Source organism: Podarcis muralis, chromosome 1 (genome assembly GCF_964188315.1).
Source record: "Podarcis muralis chromosome 1, rPodMur119.hap1.1, whole genome shotgun sequence".
NCBI lineage: Eukaryota > Metazoa > Chordata > Lepidosauria > Squamata > Lacertidae > Podarcis > Podarcis muralis.
In genome coordinates, this window is record NC_135655.1 from 80058146 (window position 1) to 80079243 (window position 21098).

General features: G+C 45.5%; 1 protein-coding gene across 7 annotated transcripts in view; it reads left to right on the forward strand.

The window, feature by feature from the left end:
* The window catches only part of SYT7 (synaptotagmin 7), a 228479-nt gene that overhangs the window by 152637 nt on the left and 54744 nt on the right, over positions 1–21098 (forward strand). For 2 of the 7 annotated variants that reach the window (XM_028737069.2, XM_028737074.2), the window contains exons 4-6: positions 1895–2026; positions 3181–3396; positions 8664–9026. The exons of 1 other annotated variant lie outside the window; for it this stretch is intronic. In XM_028737069.2, coding sequence (XP_028592902.2) covers positions 1895–2026; positions 3181–3396; positions 8664–9026 — 711 coding nt within the window. The remainder of the gene's footprint in view (positions 1–1894; positions 2027–3180; positions 3397–8663; positions 9027–21098) is intronic. 4 more of the 7 variants (XM_028737093.2, XM_028737082.2, XM_028737102.2 and 1 more) reach the window with 4 other exon arrangements.

Sequence of the window (21098 nt, forward strand, 5' to 3'; positions counted from 1 at the left end):
AGATCACCATGATGCAACAGCACTAACCTCCACTAAACATAGCAATATGGAAAGCCTGGGACTCTTCTCTCACATTGCACAGCAGCAGAAGTGTTTCCCTTGCACAGTCCCATTACAGCATTACAGGAGGCCTCTATGACGCCCCTGATCCCAAGCTCAACAAGGCAAGTGACAGATGAGGAGGAAGGCAAGCAGAGATTCACAGTGGAGAGAGGCTTGCCTCTCCACTTTCCCCACTTCCTTGTAACACTTTTCTTTGTGTTTCCATTCCCTGTGAATGAACCTTGAGTTCAGGCGCTTGCAGACTGCTATTTTGGGGTGGGATTCAATCACGTCCTGGTAAATTCAGGTTGTGTGCGTATAGTTGATTGCGAAGTTCTGCGCAAGAAAATAAGAAGAATGCACTGGAAAGTGTGGGGAAACGCTTTCTGTGAACTCAACTCCCAAGACAAATGCTGAATAAACAGGTCTCATCTGGGGGAAATGCAGTTACCCTTTATCCCAGGTTTTTCATTTTCTCCTCTTATGTGTCTCAAGAGGCCAGTGGAAAGCCTTTTCATCCTCAAGCCCGGAAGGAGGACAGTTAATGAGCAGCGAATGGACTGCGCACAGAAGTGTACCCTGGAAGGAACCTTTGATGTCTCCAATAAATTTACCAAAGAGCCACTTGACTTCAAAGACCATTGTTGTCAGATCTCAGTCCTGTGAAACAAGTGCTAGGTAGCCATTTGATGAGCTCTAAAATCAGGAGAAGATGGTTTAGTCAGGCTCTATCAGATCATAGAGTGGGAGTCATGGCCTATTTAGAGAATATTGCCAGTGCACAGCCTCTAATTCAAGACAGATCGCCCTCCCTGGCTCCTTCTGCACAACTGAGCAGAAGATCCATGTGAGGACATGCCACATCCCTCAGGCTGCGTGAGGCCCTCTTCTTGATGACAAGCATCCAGAGTCATCTTTATTATTACTTCCCATGCTCCAGGCACAGATCCTGGCAGGCATGGGGAAAGGGTTCAGAGGCCAAAGCCTTGCTCAAATTAATTCTCTCCCAGCGATTTTCTTGAATTTCACTTCAATACACGTGAACAAAATCCCATGGTTTTTATACCGCTCATGTGCGCCACATTGCTATACACTTGATAGAATTACAACACTCTCCTCCAGTGCCTCACAGGAACCATCTTGGTGAGTCGCTCTCCTTAACCTGTCACTCAAGATTATTTGCTGCTTCTCTGTTACATTTATCTCTAATCTGATGCATGCGTTTTGCACAGAGAACCACTTGGAAGAGATTATATTCTCCCCCTGCAGAAGCAGCAGTAGGTCCTGCCAATATTTTGGGGTTGGGACAGAAATTACTACTATTTGTTTTTTCTATAAAAAAAGAGAAAAAGATGCTGCCATTGTGCTAGGTGCTATTGCAATCCTTCTCTAGAAGGCTCCATATTAGATGAAGACTGAAAAATGAGTAGTGCATGCAAAATGGCACTACTTTGTCCTTCCCAGGAGGCAAAGTGGAGGGCCTGAGAAGGCAAGGTGTAAGGCCGTCTGAGGGAAACTTCTTTAACTGCACGCCATCTCTCTCTCTCTCTCTTTCTTTCTCTTTCTCTCTTTCCACCAGATTCTGGAGGTGCCTGCTCCTGTCTTCCTCCAGCTTTACCTCCTGTTCCCACCTGTCCCTCCGTGTGTGTGTGTGTGTGTGTGTGTGTACACATGTGGGTGTGAGGCACAGAGCTTACCTTCCACAGGAGGAGAAATCACCACTCTGACCTCGCTGTCTCTCATTTGGGGTTGTTTTTTTTTCTCCTTCCTCCCCTCGCAGGAATTTAGATTCTCTCTCTTGTATTTCCCTTTTTTATTTTTATTTTTCTCCCCTCATCACCGGCTGATGTAGTGATCTAGACAGAGACTTTTGGAATAACAATGACAACACAGTGCAGCAGAAATGGAGCTCCTACCCTCCCAAGGAGTTTATACTAAACATATCACCTTACGCCCCGTATGGTGATCCACGACTTTCCCTCAAGTGAGTCTCTCTTTAACTGATTTGATCATATATAGTGAGTATATGCACACCCTTCTTCCAACCTCCCCCTTCCTGCTTTCCCCTTCCCCTTCCCCTTCTTCCCCCTTCTACCTCTTCCCTCACACTCCACCCCCTCCCCATGGACAAATGGCCATGGAGACGAGCAACCCCTCCTGCCCTCCCTCCCTCCCTCCCCCTTCCCATCCATTAATTCAGTGGTTCCCAACTACTGGCATTTGCACTGGTACTTGGTATGACAGACTTGTGTGGTTGATACCCTGGATTCCCCCTTTTCTCTGGCCCCAGCGCAATATAGTGTTCTTCTGGATTCGTTGGCATCAGGTCAGGCTCCTGACTATTAACTCTCAGGGTAGGCCTTCCAGCCAAGTGGTTGGCTTCTGTACTCTGCTTTAAACCCAATACACACAATAGTCACATAAACCAACCCAAATGGAAACAATGGCCAACATTGCCCAAGGCCTTAGAGCCCAATCACAAACTTAGAGCAGTCCTGTTGTTCTGGAGGGGCCTTGGCTCAGACGTTCGGCTTGCTAGGCTTGTACGGTGCTCCCAATGGGTTGAGAACCACTGCCTTAAGCAGCTCCCTAAGAGAGGCCGGCACCTTTCCCTCCCTGCCCCCCGCCTCCAGTTCCTTTGGCTCTCCTACCCCTCACACCCCTCCACCTTCTCTGCAGCACAGGACGGGGTTGCCCGTTTTGGTCACCCTCTCAGCGTGTTCTCTGCATCTGCACTGTGTGGTGATGGTGATGGCAGTGGTAAGCTCTCTCACTAACATGGCTTTTCTCTCCCTTCGCCTGCACAGTGCCTCTCCCAATGGCCTTATCCATTGTTCAACCCTTCTTTGTCTATGGAATAAAGTAACTTTTGGCTGCAATCATAACCTCACAACCAAGCCAGGGCTGCCTGCTGTCTTTGCCTGGGACAAAGGCTCTCCTTGGCCCTTTCTTTTGCAGTGCTGATGTCTCTCTTTCTCTCTGTCTGTCTGTCTGTCCCTTGTCTGTCTGTCTCTGTCTCTCTCTTTCTTTCTTTCTGTCTCTCTCTTTCTCTCTCTCTCTTTCTCTTTTTCCCCCCTCCTCTTTGCGTGACCTCCTTCTCACTACCACCGGCCACCTTCCTCTCCTGACGTGCCCCAGTGGCACCTTGTTGTCAGGTGCAAAGTTGGCTGCTTCAGCCACCTCAGGATTGGCTGGGGAGCGGGAAGGACGCCACGGGGAGAGGCAGCAGCTCCGAGAGGACGGCATGAAGAGCAGCGTGTCTGCCCACAGCGAGCCCAGCATTGGGAAGGCGGGGAGAGGTCGATGGCAAACGGTGCAGAGCCACCTAGCAGCAGGGAAGCTCAGCCTATCCAAGTGAGTGAGAGTACATTACAGGCCTGGCCTGGCCTTGTGACGCAGAAGTCCTTGTAGCTAGGGATGGGCTGAGGGCAGGGGCAGGGAGGGGGAGGGGGAGAAACCAAACCCAGCTACCATCTTGGTGTTAGATTCAGGCAGAGCAGAGGAAAGCATAGGTGATGGTTGTGACACCTGATGGAGCAGTCTGCTGTGCCCTGGGATCAGTTCTGTTGTGCAGGAGCAGAGGGCTGTATTACACACACACACACACACACACACACACACACACACACACACAGGCTTCATATGGAAGTAGTCTTGAGATTATGCAAATCAATAAAAGAAACAGAATTTTGCCATATGAAAAAGGATTTCACTTTTAGTAAGTGTTATCACTGTGTAATCCTTAGTTGGCTAATTTATAATACTAACCAATTAGAGAAGGGACACTAGTGGCACTGTGGTCTAAACCACAGAGCCTAGGGCTTGCTGATCAGAAGGTTGCGGTTCAAATCCCCGTGATGGGGTGAGCTCCCGTTGCTCAGTCCCTGCTCCTGCCAACCTAGTAGTTCGAATGCATGTCAAAGTGCAAGTAGATAAATAGGTACCGCTCCAGTGGGAAGGTAAACGGCGTTTCCATGCGCTGTTCTGGTTTCGCCAGAAGCGACTTAGTCATGCTGGCCACATGACCCGGAAGCTGTCTGTGGACAAACGGCGGCTCCCTCGGCCTATAGAGCGAGATGAGTGCGCAACCCCAGAGTCGTCCGCGACTGGACCTAACGGTCAGGGGTACCTTTACCTTTAACCAATTAGAGGTTAAAGGCTCAGGAGAAGAGAGCTATGACTCTATTAGCAGTTTTCAGTGGACTGCCCATCAGTACATAAGGGCTTCATGCTAGGTCAGGCCAAAGGGCTGACCATAGCAACTGTAGCATTACCTGCGCTATTAGATGATTCTGAGTAAATTTACTGTGGGCTACAAGGTGATCCTAGTGTGAGCTGTCCAGAAGTGTGAGACCAGAGTGTGATTCATTCCAGACCTTTTTATCTCTCACAGATGCTCCCTGTGTCTTGAGCAGAAAGATCCCATAACTGTCTTTATTCGTGGGCTTATCTTCCATTAGGTTTCCAAACAGATCTTCCTCTTGACACTACTGAATGAGCATTCCTATGTGGCTTCTCAAAACCAATGTGGACTCAGGAAATGACTGGTAGTTCATTTGTCCTGTCAGGTGCCTCATTCCTGACATCTAAGGAGCTATCCTATTGAATCCATGTTCTCAGCAGGAGACCAAAAGTCTTAATATTAATTCATATCTAGATTAGTCCTAGACATTGAAGCATTTTCTGACTAAATGAAGTTTTCATTGTGGAGTAAACTAATCTGTCATATACATCCCTCATAATGAAGATTTTTGTGACTGGATTGTCCTTGTATCTGGCATGTGTGTTTTTGTGATGGAGCGCTACTTTGCTTTGTCTGTCTGTCTGAGATAGCCCACCTGTCTGCTTGCACAATAGCCTTGTGATAGGAACTGGAAGTGGGATAAGGTACCTACAGGTATCCCAGAGGGCCAGGTGTAAATGGTACAGTCCCTACAGCACTGGGACTGCTTCCCACACCGCAATTACCCTTGATAGAAATTTATATAGTCTGCTGGCTCCAGGCCTAGGAGAGCCAATTTTAGTTTCCTGTGACTGAGAGGTTGAAAATTGGACTAATTTAGGATTTGATAGAAAACTGAAATGAGGTCACTGCATGTGAAGAAGGCAGTGGCTGGAAAGGTCCATTTCTGCCTCATGCCTGGCAGCAGGGGGGTTGGGCTTAGGGGCTCAGTACATGATCCAAACAAGCTCACTGGTAGCAGATGCATGCAGAGCTACCTGAATAATTTTCCAAGGCAAGAAAAGGGGGGTGTTGGGCTCTTTGCATATATAGGTTTTCACAAGTCCTTCCTTTCCTTTCCTTTCTTTTCTCTTTCTCTCTTGCTCTTCCTCCTCACTCTTCTTTCTCTTCTCTTCTCTTCTCTTCTCTTCTCTTCTCTTCTCTTCTCTACACAAAAAGATTCCACCACTTTGCCATTACGTCCCTGGCATCAGCATTTCTTTGCTGTTTTTGGTGGAGGTGGCTTTCGGGTCAGGCCAGCAGCAAGTAAGGAACGTTCGAACCCTTCTGCCACGAGGTCCTGGTTTCTGTGCCTCCTTGGTTAAACCTAAGAACTAGGTTGGCTTTAATTTCTACACAAAGTGGCCTGTGAAATATTTTGGCACAGTCAGCCCCATCTGGCTGCTCTAGAGTGACTGCTGTCAGATGCTCCACCCTGAGAAAGCAGGAGGGCTTGGGGAGAAGCAGAGCTGGGAAACAGTAAGACTGGTGGGTGATCGGCCGCCTGTGCACCTCTCTCCTGTCACATGTTGACACACCTGCCTCAGGGATTGGCCGTTTCTGTGAGATACTCAGACATGAGGCCAGCCATGTCCTTCGGGGGCACACCCAAAGGCATCCTTCAGAGCTTAACCGTTATGCCTTCAACAGCCTGCTTTCTCAGCCATCCTGTTGTATTACATGCTTTGTCATTTATTGTACACATCCCTTTCCTGTGCACTTGTTTTCCCACTCCTAACTCTGGCTTTGGCTTAAACTGCAGGCAGGGCTGTTCAGAAATGGTGTTTTAAAATTTGAAAGGAAGGAAAGCCAATTCTCTACTGTGGAAAGGCAAATCAAGCACTCAAAACAAGTTATGCGATTCAGTAAGGTGGATGCAAATCTGCACTCTGTACTTGAACTCGGCTTTCTGCTAAAATTTAGAACTTGGGGCAAGGGCAAGAGCAGATGTGGTGGCAGGTAACTGAGAAGCAGGAAGATGATTAAAGGTCACAAGAGAAGGATGGCTAGCTATGCATGCCATACCACTCTGCCGCCCAGTAATGCCAGTGAGCTTTTAGTTCTAATTCCACCAACATAAAGGCTTATAAAGCATTTCTAAATAAATGAAGGAAAAGGTCCATAAGTCAATGGTAAAGCACATGTTTTATGTGCAGAATATCTCAGGTTCAATCCCCAGCATCTCCAGATAGGGTTGGAGGAAGCTCCTATCTGAAACCCTAAACAATAGATGAAACAATAGGTGGACCTCAGTATAAGGCAGCTTCCCATGTTCCTAAAAAATGTTCAGGAATCTAAATCCTTTTGCTCATATCAAATTCCACCTGGAATTCTGCAAGTTCAGACCATCAGAAAATGAACAGCCCTGACCATGAGGCCTTTTTTGTGAGTACCTGCATGCCTTCCCTCCTGTCCTTTCATCTAACAGTGTGATCAGCTATGTCTGTTCTTCTCAAGTCTTTGGCTGAATGGTTAGCTAATATCTGCATTGTGTTTCTGAATGTGTGCTCAACCACTTGTTCTGTGTGGTTAGCTGTGGGGCTCTGTCATGTATTTTTGACAGCAATCTGCACTTCTTGTGTTGTCTTTCAAGCCATATGTTCTGTCCTGTGCTTCACTTTCCACAGGCTACAGACCATTCCTACAAGGCTCTCTCACACATCTGTAGGGGCGTGGCCAGTAACTATACATCAGGGATACCCAATGTGGTGCCCTCCTGATGCTGTTGGAGTACAACTCCCGTCATCCATCCAAGCTGGCTGAAGCTGATGGAAGATGGTTAGCCCAACAGCATCATGAGGGTACCAAAGTAGCTACCTCTGCAGTAAGGCATAGCTATACCAAACTATACATCATGCATCCACTCTCAGGAGGGTAGAGGACACCTCACTGTGATGTACTTCAGTCCTGATTTTGAGGGCAGAACAAGGCATGCATCTTCAAACACAGGTCACACTGAAAAAGTAAGTGATGGCAATTTCAAGTGGAGGTGTGGGAGCTTACTCTTTGCCTCCCCACCCCTCCCCCTCCCCACCTGCTACCATGCAACCCAGCTTCCTTTTTCCTAGCTGTGGTATGAGACCAGAATGAAGCCCAGATAGGAGGAAAGTGGCCTCGGAAGATGGAGGCACAGTGATGGAATGGACAGATGCCAAAGATGGCAGGACTCATGCTCTTTTCATAGTTTTGCAGAAAAGAGAATTTCAGCAGGTGTAGCTTTTATGACAAGCTGTTGAAATTCCCTCTTCTGCACAAAAGGACAGAAGCCTTTTGCTCTTTTGCATCTGATCACTCAAAACAGTGTATGGAGGAAAGTTTCAGCACCCCTCTCCCACTCACCTCTTCTTCTGGAATCACACACACACATTGTGTTGCAGCTGTCTGACAGTGACACATGTTTGAAAACAGAGGCCTGCAACCTTCAAGTTTAGTTCCCTTCTCAAACAGCTCCCCAAATTTCACTGGAATGTTTCATGTAAGAGAAGACAATATGGCAACTTTCAGGAGCATAAATACTGAGAAGTTGTCCACGCCTGGCCTAACAAATCCAAGCCCGACATGTCTATTGTAATTATTACAACTCCCTCAGTTTGCCACCTTTCAGTGGACAGGTTTCTGTGCCTTTCACTGCTATGTAACAGGCAAAAGTGCAAATCTCAATGCCAACTTTGGCACACAGTAGCAGGAAAAGCTACAGCAGTTTCATTTCTGACTACCTTGCAGCTGTTAAAGGCATAGAATTCTGTCCACTAAAAGTTGGCAACCCTATTAAGTGTTACTATGTGCTCTGGAAGACAAAGCTACCTGTATTCAAGATGAGAGTAGGGAACTGCTACAGCCTCATTTAAAAAATAATACTTGAGCCCTGGAGCATGCCACCAGCTTGGCCATCAGTGTCCGTGACACCATTCCTAGGACATGTGAGAGTTCCTGTTCCCACTGCCACTTGGGTGAGGTGTGCTGATTCAGACACAGCCAATGGGGAAAGTGGTTGTTGGGTGCGCCGCATGTCACAGGCAGCAGCAGCACAGGCACCAGGGGATTTGCCTTCACAAAGCAGCCTAATTAGTTCGGAAACGAGAGTTGGTGTTCTGAGCCTCCTTACAAGCAAAGGAGCACGGAGAGGAGAAGTCGCTTCGCAAGCGATCTCACACTGAGCTCAAGGACTGACAAGCAAGGAAGGCCGCAAAATGGCTACAGGGCGGGGGCTCCATGCTGCTGGAGAAGCTGAGGTGCAGCTGCAACCCCAAATGACGGCTTGCTGCTTCCGAAGGTGCCTGGCAGAGAGAGTGCTGTGCTGGGGCATCTTCTCTCTAACTATCTGCTTTTCCTTCCTCCAATTTTGCCCCTTTACCTTCTTCTCCTTTTTCTCCTTTCCCTCGCCCTTCACCTCCCTAAGTTTTGAGGATTCCACCATGTCCACAGCCACTACCCTTGAGTATATCCCCACCTCAGCAGGAGACCCGAAATGCCAGCGCCCGCGCACCCTCATGCGCCAGCAGAGTCTCCAACAGCCACTCAGCCAGCACCAGAAATCCAACCACAGCCAGCCCACCACCAGCCAGAGCCTGGGCCACCTGCAGTCCCACACCACCTCCACCAGTGGCAATCCCCGGGGCTGTCGGAGCGCGCAGTCACGGCAAGGGACCCCTGCTGGCTCCAAGCACAGGACAGGTGGTGGTCGTAGCCGCTCCAATCCTGGGAGCTGGGACCATATGGTGGGGCAGATTCGGAATCGAGGCTTGGATATGAAGTCTTTCCTGTAAGTTATCTTTCTCTTTTTCTCTCTGCATGTTCTTGCACTTGTTTGTTGCTCCATTAGTTTTGAGCCCTGTGTTGAGACAGGCAGTTGACCCCCCCTGAAGGCAGCAGTGTGTGAGAGACAGTCAGCTCGTACTGTCATGCAGCTAGCTCATCACCAGCTGAAGGATCAGCAATCTCCTTCTCCCCTTTGACACCACCCAAACTGTCCAGTTTCACATTCCAAACTCTAATCTTCTTATTTGGATCGGTCCGCATTTCAATGTGAAGCCACCCAATTCACCCTTCTTGGAACACTTGCAACCTGAAACACAGCTGTCCTTCAGAATTCATACTTCTCTGGATTTTTGGATGCAATTCTGCCACCAAAAATGTGTACAAAAATATGTATATTAGGGGAAAGTGTGCAGAAAGGTATGCATATATTAGTGAAAGAAGCAAAATGCATGACATTCTGAAAAAATGCTTTAAAAATGTGTGTATTAGGAAAAATTGGAAACAAAGATGGGTATGTTACAAGAAATGCACACTAACATGTTGATGAATTTTTAGGAGAACTTCATTTTATGTGGCATAATAAGACTGGAAAAATTCAAAGTGAGAAAAACAAAGTGGAGAAATTTGTCTATTCCTAATCTGATATGAGGTGGGGAGAAGGACTAGCTTAACATATAAGGGTCTCCTCCTCTGTCTTCTTCCATGTTGGAATTATTCTAGTAGCCATTGCTTTGTTGGGTTCCTCAGCTTTCTAATTATATACAGTGGAATCTCCAGCTACAACCATTATTATTATTATTATTATTATTATTATTATTATTATTATTATTATTATATAGCGCCCTTCATCCAAGGATCATAGGATGGTTTACAATATAAAAACACAAAAATACACACCATAGTAACAAAGAAGAACCATACCACCACCAGCCCCAACACACACACATTTTAAAAGGTTACAGATTGTTTAATCAGCCAAAGGCCTGGGAGAAGAGGAATGTTTTCCCCTGGCACTTAAAGATAAGTAACAAAGGCACCAGGGAGAGCATTCCACAAGCAGGGAGCCACTGCAGAGAAGAGCTGTTCTCATGTTGTCACCTTCTGGACCTCTCACAGAGGAGGCACAGGAAGAAAGGCCTCAGATGATAATTGCAGGGGGGGGGGCTGGGTCAGTTCGTATGGGGAGAGCTGTTCTCCTGTTCATTTAACAAACATAGATATAACCATTATAATGGTTCAATTGTTATCCTTTCTGAAAATAAGAGCATTTGATGTTATAACGTTTGTTTTGCCCCATGGTCACTTCTGCCATGACACAGCCTGGACCCATGTACTCTTAGCTCTTGGCACAGTGTAATGGAAATAGATCCTTTAAATACAGGGGTCCAGTTTCAGCATAAGGACTGGATTAGATGACCTAATTTCTTCCATTCCACAGCTAATATTGTAGCCCATGAGTGCAGGTTTCTGCTTAAGCTGAGCAACCGGGGAATGTGGTATGCAAAGTGGGTGAATGCATCCCATCCCCAAAAGTTCAAATGGAATTTGCAAATGATGGACCCTTGGCCACTTTAGGAGTTTCATGGTTGAGCAGGGATTTGAACCCAATTTCCCCACATCCCAACCTAGCGCACAGCCCCCAGCACAAATGTTGCCTCTTTACGGGAGAAAGCTGCCTTCTAACATTAAGGAGAGATTTTCTCCCGTTCTCCTGCACCGAGGTTTTCTTTACATCACTGCAAAGCTGACAAACCCTCCCAGAAAGAGGTGACTCTTCAGTTCCCCTTCACAAACAGGGGTTTGGTCTTTTTATCCACCAAATCCCTGCCTATCGGTCCTTCAGATCCTCCTTGCTGTGATCTGTAAAGGCAGCTTTGTCAGAGCGGCTTGAAGCGTGTGATTTTTAATCTGTCTTAAATACTTTCCCTGTTGGTGACAGCTTCTAAATTCCAGGCACCAATGGTTAAGCTGAAGCCTTCACTGTCACCTTATCTAGGAATTTGACAATGTTCCTTACTTCCTTGAAGGAGGGGGATTGTTGCGCTTCTCTTTGCCATAACGTGAGCCAATATTTGTCCGTGCTTGTAGTAATTTTTACAATTAGCCATTCATCTGAATGGTATATAGGGAATTGAAGTTGTGGTGTGTTTAAGCTTCAGGGAGGGCATTATACTCTTCAGTTGGTGGGATTTTTCAGCGCAGCTGAGGAAGTCCATGGTGAGAATTTGGAAGAAGGATAGCTGTGGGCCAGGCACTGCCGCAAGAGGACTTGGTAGATCGTAAGATTCCCAGCTCAACCACAAACTCTCATATATACAAGCACATATGATTAACAGTAAGTTAATTTATTTTAGTTACAGGTAGGTAGCCATGTTGGTCTGCTGTAGTCGAAACAAAAAATTTAAAAATTCCTTCCAATAGCACCTTAGAGACCAATTAAGATTGTTATTGTTATGAGCTTTTGTGTGCATGCACACTTCTTCAGATACACTGAAACAGAAGTCACCAGACCCTTGAATTCTTATCTCATTATACATGATAAAACTATTTTTAGCCATCTCACCCCTTGCTTTTTCCTGTAAGACCAATTGCAGTCGTTAACAGTCGTCAACAGGTTTATCACACCTATCAGCCAGTCACCCATTCCAACCACCCTTCTGCGTAATACCCCTCCCCACCCTCTAACTATATATAAGGGTCTGGTAACTTCTGTTTCAGTGTATCTGAAGAAGTGTGCATGCACATGAAAGCTCATACCAATAACAAACTTAGTTGGTCTCTAAGGTGCTACTGGAAGGCATTTTTTGTTTATTTTGAATGCCACTGGTGCTGTGTGTGCTTTCCGCATGGGTTTACAAACTACATAGAGCTACATAGAGTGGAATGCCACCCAAATAGTTACCTGAGGCAGTGTGTGTGATCAGGGACCTCACAAAAGGGACTATGGACAAATAATTGTTTTTTTCTTTTACTTTAGCATTCTTAGCTGTGATATTTTAAATGAAGCCAAAATCAGGCTAATCTCATGATATTTTTGTGCTACTTCCTCAGCCCACATGGCTGTGGCTGCCATCATTTTATCACTAACTCCAAAGCAGGCAAAAGCACTATACTTACTGCTCAGGGGTGTTTCCTTGCCTGGCCATTCCCTCCTTGAGAGCACCTACCAAATCACAGTAATGATAAGGCTACCATGAGTAACATTGGAATAAGGTGAGCCAAATGAATATTACCTATTTAAAAATTGCACTTAGTGGATGAAGAATAAAGTAAAATAAAATTAGAGTTTTTATTTTAAAAATACCATAAAAGTATGTAGAAAGTCAAAACATTGCAAAAGATAGTTTGTTGAGCGGCAGTGCTAAGAAGCTTAGGTAATATTTTCCATTGGTTCAAAAGTCCATGAATACGATAAAGTGTGCTAAGACAGAGCATCAAAGAAAAAATCATCATGGCTCTAAGCCCACAATAAAGGACAAATAAGTAGGACAAGAGCACATAAGTTTCCTAGAATGTACCACCTGGGATCTTGCTAGGACCTCCTTTTAATTAGCTGAAGTGCACATGATCCCTTGGGTTCATAACAGGTTGACTCTCTTACAGTATGATCCTAACCACACAGAGGTACACATCCTATTGAATTCCATGGGAATTGCTCCTGAGTCAGTTGGCTTAACATTGTAGCCAGGAGTGTCCCAATTACCTCGCAATGCAGGACTTAGAATCTCATTTGAAAAAAGCTCCTCAACACTTTTGTATTTGTAGGGTTAAAATAAGGAAGATTTAAGTAATTCTAAGTTCCAGGAAAGGAGCAGGGAAGAGGTGTGTACTCAACAAAAGTGAAATCATGGCTGCCCAGGAAGTCCAAATATCAATAAAAAACTAAGCAAAAGTCCTTTATGTGACAGCTCCTTTATAAAAGTTGATGCTAGATAAAACCACTAGTATATTGGTGCTGTTCCCTTACCACTAGTGGCGGTTAAGTCGCTTTGATAATACTTTCCTGAGCTCACAGGGACATGATCAGTTGTTTTTAGCTGCTGTAGTCTTTGGTCATATAGACACTCTCAGTAAGAGTTAATAAACAGTAGTGGTATTCAGCTGATGCTATAAAGCCTGCCAAACTGCTGTTGAGCCTGCGGCATCTCTGTGACACAGAAATTAGAAACAATTCAGAGGAAAAAAGCTATGGCTATCAGGATGACAACAATTTTGGAAGGCAAATTGTATGAGGAAGGGCTGAAGGCAACTGATAAATTTATAGCCTAGTGACAGGAATGTTAGGGAGAGAGGGGGCACGTTATTCAAAAGTATGTCGGAAGAGACTGGGAGTTCCTCAAAAGATTCAGGGAAGATTGGATAATACACAAGGAGAATTTGCTCCAGGAAATATTTAAGTAAAACACTGGCGGAGCTATAAAAGCAGCTGAGCGATGGAACATGGGCTGCTTAGGAAGGCTGTAGAATTTTACCCCATGGAAGTTATTAGGGAATAGCTTGGTGCAGACCTCTCAGAGCTAGGTTTTGCTAAGCCAGAGCTAGGCAGTATTTCTTCCAGCCCTATTTATGTGGCTCTGTGGAACTGACAGTTACAGGTGCCACGTAATACTTGTTACACAGTTGTACAAATATTATCTCTTGGCGTGGCTTTGCCTGTTGACACCAGGCAGGTGCCTCTGCTGTTCAAGCACCTGCTTGAAACATTTTTGTTTAGGCCCATCCAGAACCATAGGTGCTGACATGTTTTAATTTCTTTTACTGTTATTTAAATTATCCTTAATGTTTTTAATTGATTTTAACCGTTTTTATTGAAAATTTTACTAATCCTTATAAAGCACTTACTACAGTACAATTTACTACAACTTACTACAGGGACACGAGTGGCACTGTGGGTTAAACCACAGAGCCTAGGACTTGCCGATCAGAAGGTTGGCGGTTTGAATCCCCGTGACGGGGTGAGCTCCCGTTGCTCGGTCCCTGCTCCTGCCAGCCTAGCAGTTCAAAAGCACATCAAAGTGCAAGTAGATAAATAGGTACCGCTCCGGTGGGAAGGTAAATGCCGTTTCTGTGCACTGCTCTGGTTTGCCAGAAGCGGCTTAGTCATGCTGGCCACATGACCCGGAAGCTTTACGCGAGATGAGCGCCGCAACCCCAGAGTCGGTCACAACTGGACCTAATGGTCACGGGTCCCTTTACCTTTACCTTTACACTACAATTAAGCAGTATATAAATTTTGTCAATTAATTAAAATAAGAAATAGCAACTATTCTTCCTTCCTGTTTCTGGGCACTAGCTCACATACTCCAGATGTTATCTATTCCTGAATTCTAAGAAGCAGATTTGGGAAGGAAACATTGGTCTTAAGCTGTATGAGGCATCTCCCCTGCTTCTGCACACACACTTCTAACTTCCTCCTTTTCTTCTCTGCATCCGCAACCAAAGCAAGTAGTGTCTGCAGCCCAACTTGAGCTGAGATTAGAAAGCCTGTTTTGGATTGAACTGACCTCTGCGTAAATGGGACTGTAATGAAATGCTTTGGTCAAAGATCTCCAGTAGTAGATTGCAATGTTTAATTGATTTGTGGTTATATAAATAATTTTGCAGTCTTCAGCTGAAAAGAACAAACTACAACGATTTATCTGTACAGTGATTATCATGATTTAATTAGGATCATTATAGTGGCTGAGTTTCCATTTCACATAAAACTATAGACAGAAACCGAGGTTTAATGGGAAGAAGCAGCGTGCTTACTGTTCTTGGTTTGTTTGGTGGGGCGGAAGTCATGACAGGGGCGTCTTACCCATAGAGGCTAGTGGCGTGGGGCGCCGGGGCGCCAGGTTCTGGAGAGCGTCAGGGAAGAGGCGGAGGCTGGATGTGGCGCCTGCTGGCATCAGCTCGCCACCCTCGCCCGCCTCCACTATGCCGTGCCGAAGCAGCCCTGCACCCGGAGCCTCCGTCTGCTGTGGCCACCGCGGCATGAAGCGGCCAGCTGAGCCAGGAGGCGCCGCGTCCAGCCTCCGCCTCTTCCCCGCCGGAGGAGTTGCCCTCCAGCTGCTGCCCGCCTCCTTCAGCCCTGCTGGCAGCGCCGTCCTCCCTAAAATACTCTGGGAAATGGTGAGGGGGCGCCTGAGGGACTTTGCACCATGGCACGGGATATTCTTAAGACGGCCCAGAGGCATGAGCCCAGGTTTGGATGATTAGCCAGATTCTGGCTCATTTGTCTATACTGCAGCAGCAGCAGCAGCTGAGAGGGAGTTTTGCAGGAACTTTAAAGCAAACAATTTTTAACATGAATTATAATTTACTATAATTCATAGTGGGACGCAGGTGGCACTGTGGGTTAAACCACAGAGCTTAGGACTTGCTGATCAGGAGGTCGGCGGTTCAAATCCCTGCGACGGGGTGAGCTCCTGTTGCTCGGTCCCTGCTCCTGCCCACCTAGCAGTTCGAAAGCACGTCAAAGTGCAAGTAGATAAATAGGTACTGCTCCAGCGGGAAGGTAAATGGTGTTTCCGTGCTCTGCTCTGGTTTGCCAGAAGCGGCTTAGTCATGCTGGTCACATGACCGGAAGCTGTACGCCGGCTCCCTCGGTGAATAAAGCGAGATGAGCACCACAACCCCAGAGTCAGCCACGACTGGACCTAATGGTCAGGGGTCCCTTTACCTTTACTTTTACCTTTATGAATTAATGTAACATGCAAACTCTCTAATTGTTTTTAGACTTGCCACCCAATAAAGTTTCCCTGGCATGGCTTTTACTCACACCTAACTTCTAAAAGATTTCCATATTTTTTTCAGCCAGCTTGTAATTGTTTATTTTACGTATTTGGCCTATTTATAGGCCATTCCGTAACAAAAATGTATTTGGGCAGCTAAAAAAATAAACTGTAAAAAACAAATAAGACAAAATGCAGCATTAAAGCACTATCCGTTAAGGTCAGCAGGAGTACCCAGTGTGGTGGGGCACTGCCCTCCCAATTGCAGTGCTGCTGCCACTTAGCAGGGCAAGGGTAGGCCTAATTAGGCTAGCCAGGCCTGCCTATTTGTTCTGCAAGGCCATTTTGGCAAAGCCATGCCAACTTCCTCTACATATGACATCGTATATGAAATTAGGTGTAAGGTATGTAAACTGATGTACCTCCCTGCTGAAAGGGTTTTGCAGGCAGTTCTATCAGCTGATTGGTGGTGCCTGCAAAGCCCTGTTCCTTTGCAAGAGAAAATGGTCACAGTGGCGCTTGAAAAAGCAGAGATTTGCTAGTACCCCCAACCAGCTGATCAACAGTGCCTTCAGAGCCCTTTGCCTTTGTATGGGTCACCCGATGTCCTTGTGACCTCACGGCAACCCCACCCACCTGATAGCATTCAAAGCTACAATATAATTAAAAATTACTAAAACAACAAGGAGGTATTTGCCTGGTGCTGAAAGTACATTTGAGTAGGTGTTAGGTGTCGACCTGTGTGGAGAGGCTATTCCATAGCTCTTGAAAGGTCTTACCTGTATCAAATACACTTATTAGGGTCATCTGAACCTATTTGCAACATTATGCAGTGCATCCGTTGTCTGACTATAGCACACAGTGGTCCAGATTATGTGGTTGATCAATGGTAGGGCTGTTATAGACATAGCACTGTATTTTAGAGAGGTTTGCTACCCTGCCTGCAGTTGTCTCAAAATGCATTATCCAAATGTGTGAGTTATACATGTGACCATGAAGCATAATATTTGGGAACTGTAATCCAGAGCTCTCACTGTACACAATGGGGGAATATTGCTTTGCACCTTTACTTGCATTTAATTATTTTGGGGAATTAGCAGAAATCACTGAGTCCCAATTATGAGTTTAAAATTGAAAAATGTTCCTTTGTTTACAGAATTAAATGGTATCAATGCATTAAATGGTTTGGGGGCTTCAAGTGCCAAACCCAATATTTACAAAAGAGTAAAATGTTTAGTTCAAATGTAGAGTGATTAACAGAGGCTGCCCAAACCCATGTTGCCTGGATCAATCATTTACACTTGTTTATGTGGCAGAGATTGGTGGAGGCAGGGAGTCCTATGATTGCTAGTACCACTCCCTGCTCCTTCAAGCACAATCTGGCATGTTAAACTGGAGGTCTAAATGCACCAAGGGGGAATGTCCAAATGGAAGGCAGAAGAAGGGTCATATTAAGGAAACTAAGAAAATGTGAGAAAAGGAAGGGATAAAATCCCAGTAACTACTAAATCCATAGTTTGAATGTTCACATGTTCAGGTGAATGCCTGAACACAGCAATAATTCCTGAGGGGAAGGGATGCTTGAAATAATAGGTGATGGGATCTGACAGAGGTTAGAGGAGGGGCAGGATTCTCTAACAAAAGGTGTTGCTAAGCAGCCAGAGGCATGGGACCTTTTTGGGTTTCCTGATTCAAGACAACTGAATGTCCTTAGGGAGCAACAGGTAAAAGGGCAAGAACCAATAAGGACAACTTGGAACATGAGTGCCAAGCACAAAACAGTAGCGGTAATGCTGTTTGGACAAGATGCAAATGGCTGTTGATTAAGTGATCAGTAGAGCAGTGCCACTCAGAAGTAGGTTTTTGTTCTTGCCGAGGCTAGTGAGGTGTGTGCCTGTGTTAACTACAGTGGTACCTCAGGTTACATACGCTTCAGGTTACAGACTCCGCTAACCCAGAAATAGTGCTTCAGGTTAAGAACTTTGCTTCAGGATGAGAACAGAAATCGTGCTCTAGCGATGCGGCAGCAGCGGGAGGCCCCATTAGCTAAAGTGGTGCTTCAGGTTAAGAACAGTTTCAGGTTAAGTACGGACCTCCGGAACGAATTAAGTACTTAACCTGAGGTACCACTGTATTGGCAAATAGTGAGGTGCAAATTAAACATTATCATACATAAAAGAGTTCTCACATTTTTCAATTCCATGCATACAAATAATCTCCAGTCAGGTAGGTCAGCCCACTTAAACCAATGTCTGCTTTCTGTGTTGTGCCTGCAGTCCCATATGCATTGCATTGTTACCTGTGGAGCAAAGCCACAAGTATCACCTAGTTCTGGGGCACACATGTCCCAGCTGTAACAAGCTCATCAATAGTAGGTTAGACTAGCTAACTTCTGAATTCATTGCATACTGGTCCTGGTTCTATGAATTCTAATACACAGCCACATTTCTTTAATTTTACACACACACCTTACTGTTGAGCCACATCACCTGCACCACAGAATATGCCCTAGTTTAAGATGAAAAGATATTCATATGCAGCTTCATATTGCTTCGTTTGTGTGATTCTTGATTTAAAGATGAGTCTCATTTCGTCTCTAGAGGATTCCGGACATCTCTGTTTGCACAGCACCATTTGCTTATTTTAGCCTTAATTGGTTCAAAAATGTACCCACAGAATGCGAACTAGCTAATCAGCCCAATTGTTGTTCTTTCTCAAGAAGCCACTTCCTTTTAGTTCCATCACCCTGACCCCACCCCCACCCCCAGAAAGTCCTTTACATTTTGTTTTGTTTTCTTGTAAAAACTTGTTTTTACATCACTCCTTGCCTTTTAATGCAAATGCATTTATTAACACACACACACACCCCAGGGCCTGTGGGAGGCTGAAATAATGAGGCTGTGTCATCCGTTCAAAGTAGCATGGAGGACTCCGTGGGTGAAAATGTTCACTGTCTGAAGCAAGGATCATACCTTCCCCCCACTTTTTGTTTAGAATTCTAAAGTGTTGCAAAGTTAACAAAAAGAAAAGGGGGAGCATATAGAAGAAAGGCAAGCAATGGGAAACCACAATCAGTGCAACTCCAACTTTAGAATTAAGGCTGTGTACACACCAGGGTGCTAATGCACATGCGAGTTGTGCAGATTTGATTTTCCCATGTGTGCTTGTTTCCCATCCACACGAATGGGTGGTTCTTTATGGGAAATATTTGTGCTGAATTTTGTTGTCGTCCCCCTACACACACACACACACACACACACACACACACACTCAGTTACTGCTTCCTTGTCCTCCAGAAGTTTCAGAAACCTAAAGTCCATTGTGGGCATACACACAGTTCTCTCTTTACCTCTGTGCACAAACCCTTTAAGAAAAAGAAAGTTTTGTCTGTGGAATGGTGCTATGAAATACTTTCACCAAAGATAAGTTTCAACCATAATTCACAGTGGGGGAAAACAACCCTTTTTATATATAAATTAAATACTTCTTTACCAGATTTGAGCAAACAGCAGATTCAAACAAATAAAAATATATGTTTATATGTCATACCCAGGCAGAGGGCCATCAGCCTATCAGGGAGTGCCTCACTAGTGCAAAGAATGGCTGGGCAGGCAGAGTCAAGGGCATCTCCTGACTGTTCCCACAAACACAGAAGGCCACCATGCAGCTCACAGGAGATTGTAAACGTGGAAGCGCATAAACAGTACATTTCATACCCAAGGCAGGACAGAGAGAGCAATTTGGGGGAGAGGAATCTTGAGACATTGTTTTTCTTTTTCCTTCTGCCATTCTCTTCCCACCTCCTGTTCCTGCAAATGCCGTTTTTCTTTTTTATACAGCTGTTTTGCACAAAAGCAGTTCTGCACAAAACAGCTGGCTTAAAAGTTACTATGCACATGCATTTGGCCACAATTGGTGGCAATAGGCACACCACATCTTTTCCTTTGGGTTCGTGGAGTCAAAACTGTTAGTTTTTGCTCAGATGATGAGCAAATGGAAGTATGGGGTATGACAATAGACAATGCCCAGCAAAAATTCTCATGCAAACTTAAAAAACAAAAATAAAACAGACTACTCAAAAACAGTGTGCTTCAGTGCATCAGTGCTCAGATAGCATGCAATTTTGTGTGTGCCCCCCCCCCCCGCTATGTTATCCATGGATTGGGAAAATCCAAATTAAATGGAGAAAAAGTACAGGCTACTACTTAAATGGGGCACAGGTGGCACTGTGGGTTAAATCACTGTGCCGCTTGGGCTTGCCGATCGAAAGGTTGGCGGTTTGAATCCCCATGATGGGGTGAGCTCCCGTTGCTCGGTCCCAGCTCCTGCCAACCTAGCAGTTCGAAAGCGCGTCCAAGTGCAAGTAGATAAATAGGTACCGCTCTGGTGGGAAGGTAAATGGTGTTTCCGTGCGCTGCTCTGGTTTCTCCAGAAGCAGGTTAGTCATGCTGGCCACATGACCCAGAAAAACTGTCTGCAGACAAATACCAGTTCCCTTGGCCTTTAAAGTGAGATGAGCGTCGCAACCCCAGAGTCGTTCACGACTGGACTTAATTGTCAGGGGTCCCTTTACCTTTACCACTGGAATGAGGACTATGCAAAAAACATGCATGTTTGGGATGCATTGAATCTATTGTAAACTGCCATGTGGACAGACCCATAGTCTGTCCACTGCAAAACTAGTGGCATGTATAACAATTCATTTCTTCAGTAGAAACTGATGAAACAGAACTATCTGTCCAGCACCTATCAGACATCTGGCTAGAGATAAGATGCCGCTTCAAGGGCATTAATGAGGTCTAGACAGTACTTTGAGATTTCTGAGGCAGGACCACAGGTTTTAAATAATAGGGATTGTACCCACTCCCACGTCATGCAGTGGAAATGAGTGGGTTGTTGTGCAGATATAGCTCTTTGGATTACTCAGAGGTAATAGTCACTAAATGGTTTAGAGTAGCTTCCCTTGTCAACCCTAGACTGTTTCATGCCAAGGCCAGCAGGGGCAAGTTTTCCTGAGATTCTTCTTTCTTGCTTTGGTAGGTTTTCATGGTAGGTTCACATGGGCAGAGAGTAATACCTTACTGCCATAAGGGACACGGGTGGCGCTGTGGTCTAAACCACTGAGCCTCTTGGGCTTGCCAATCTGAAGGCTGGCGGTTCAAATCCCTGCAACAGAATGAGCTCCTGTTGCTCTGTCCCAGCTCCTAAAAACCTAGCAGTTCGAAAGCACGCCAGAGCAAGTAGATAAATAGGTACCGCTGTGGTGGAAAGGTAAACGGTATTTCCATGCGCTCTGGTTTCTGTCACGGTGTTCCGTTGCACCAGAAGCGGTTTAGTCATGATGGCCACATGACCCGGAA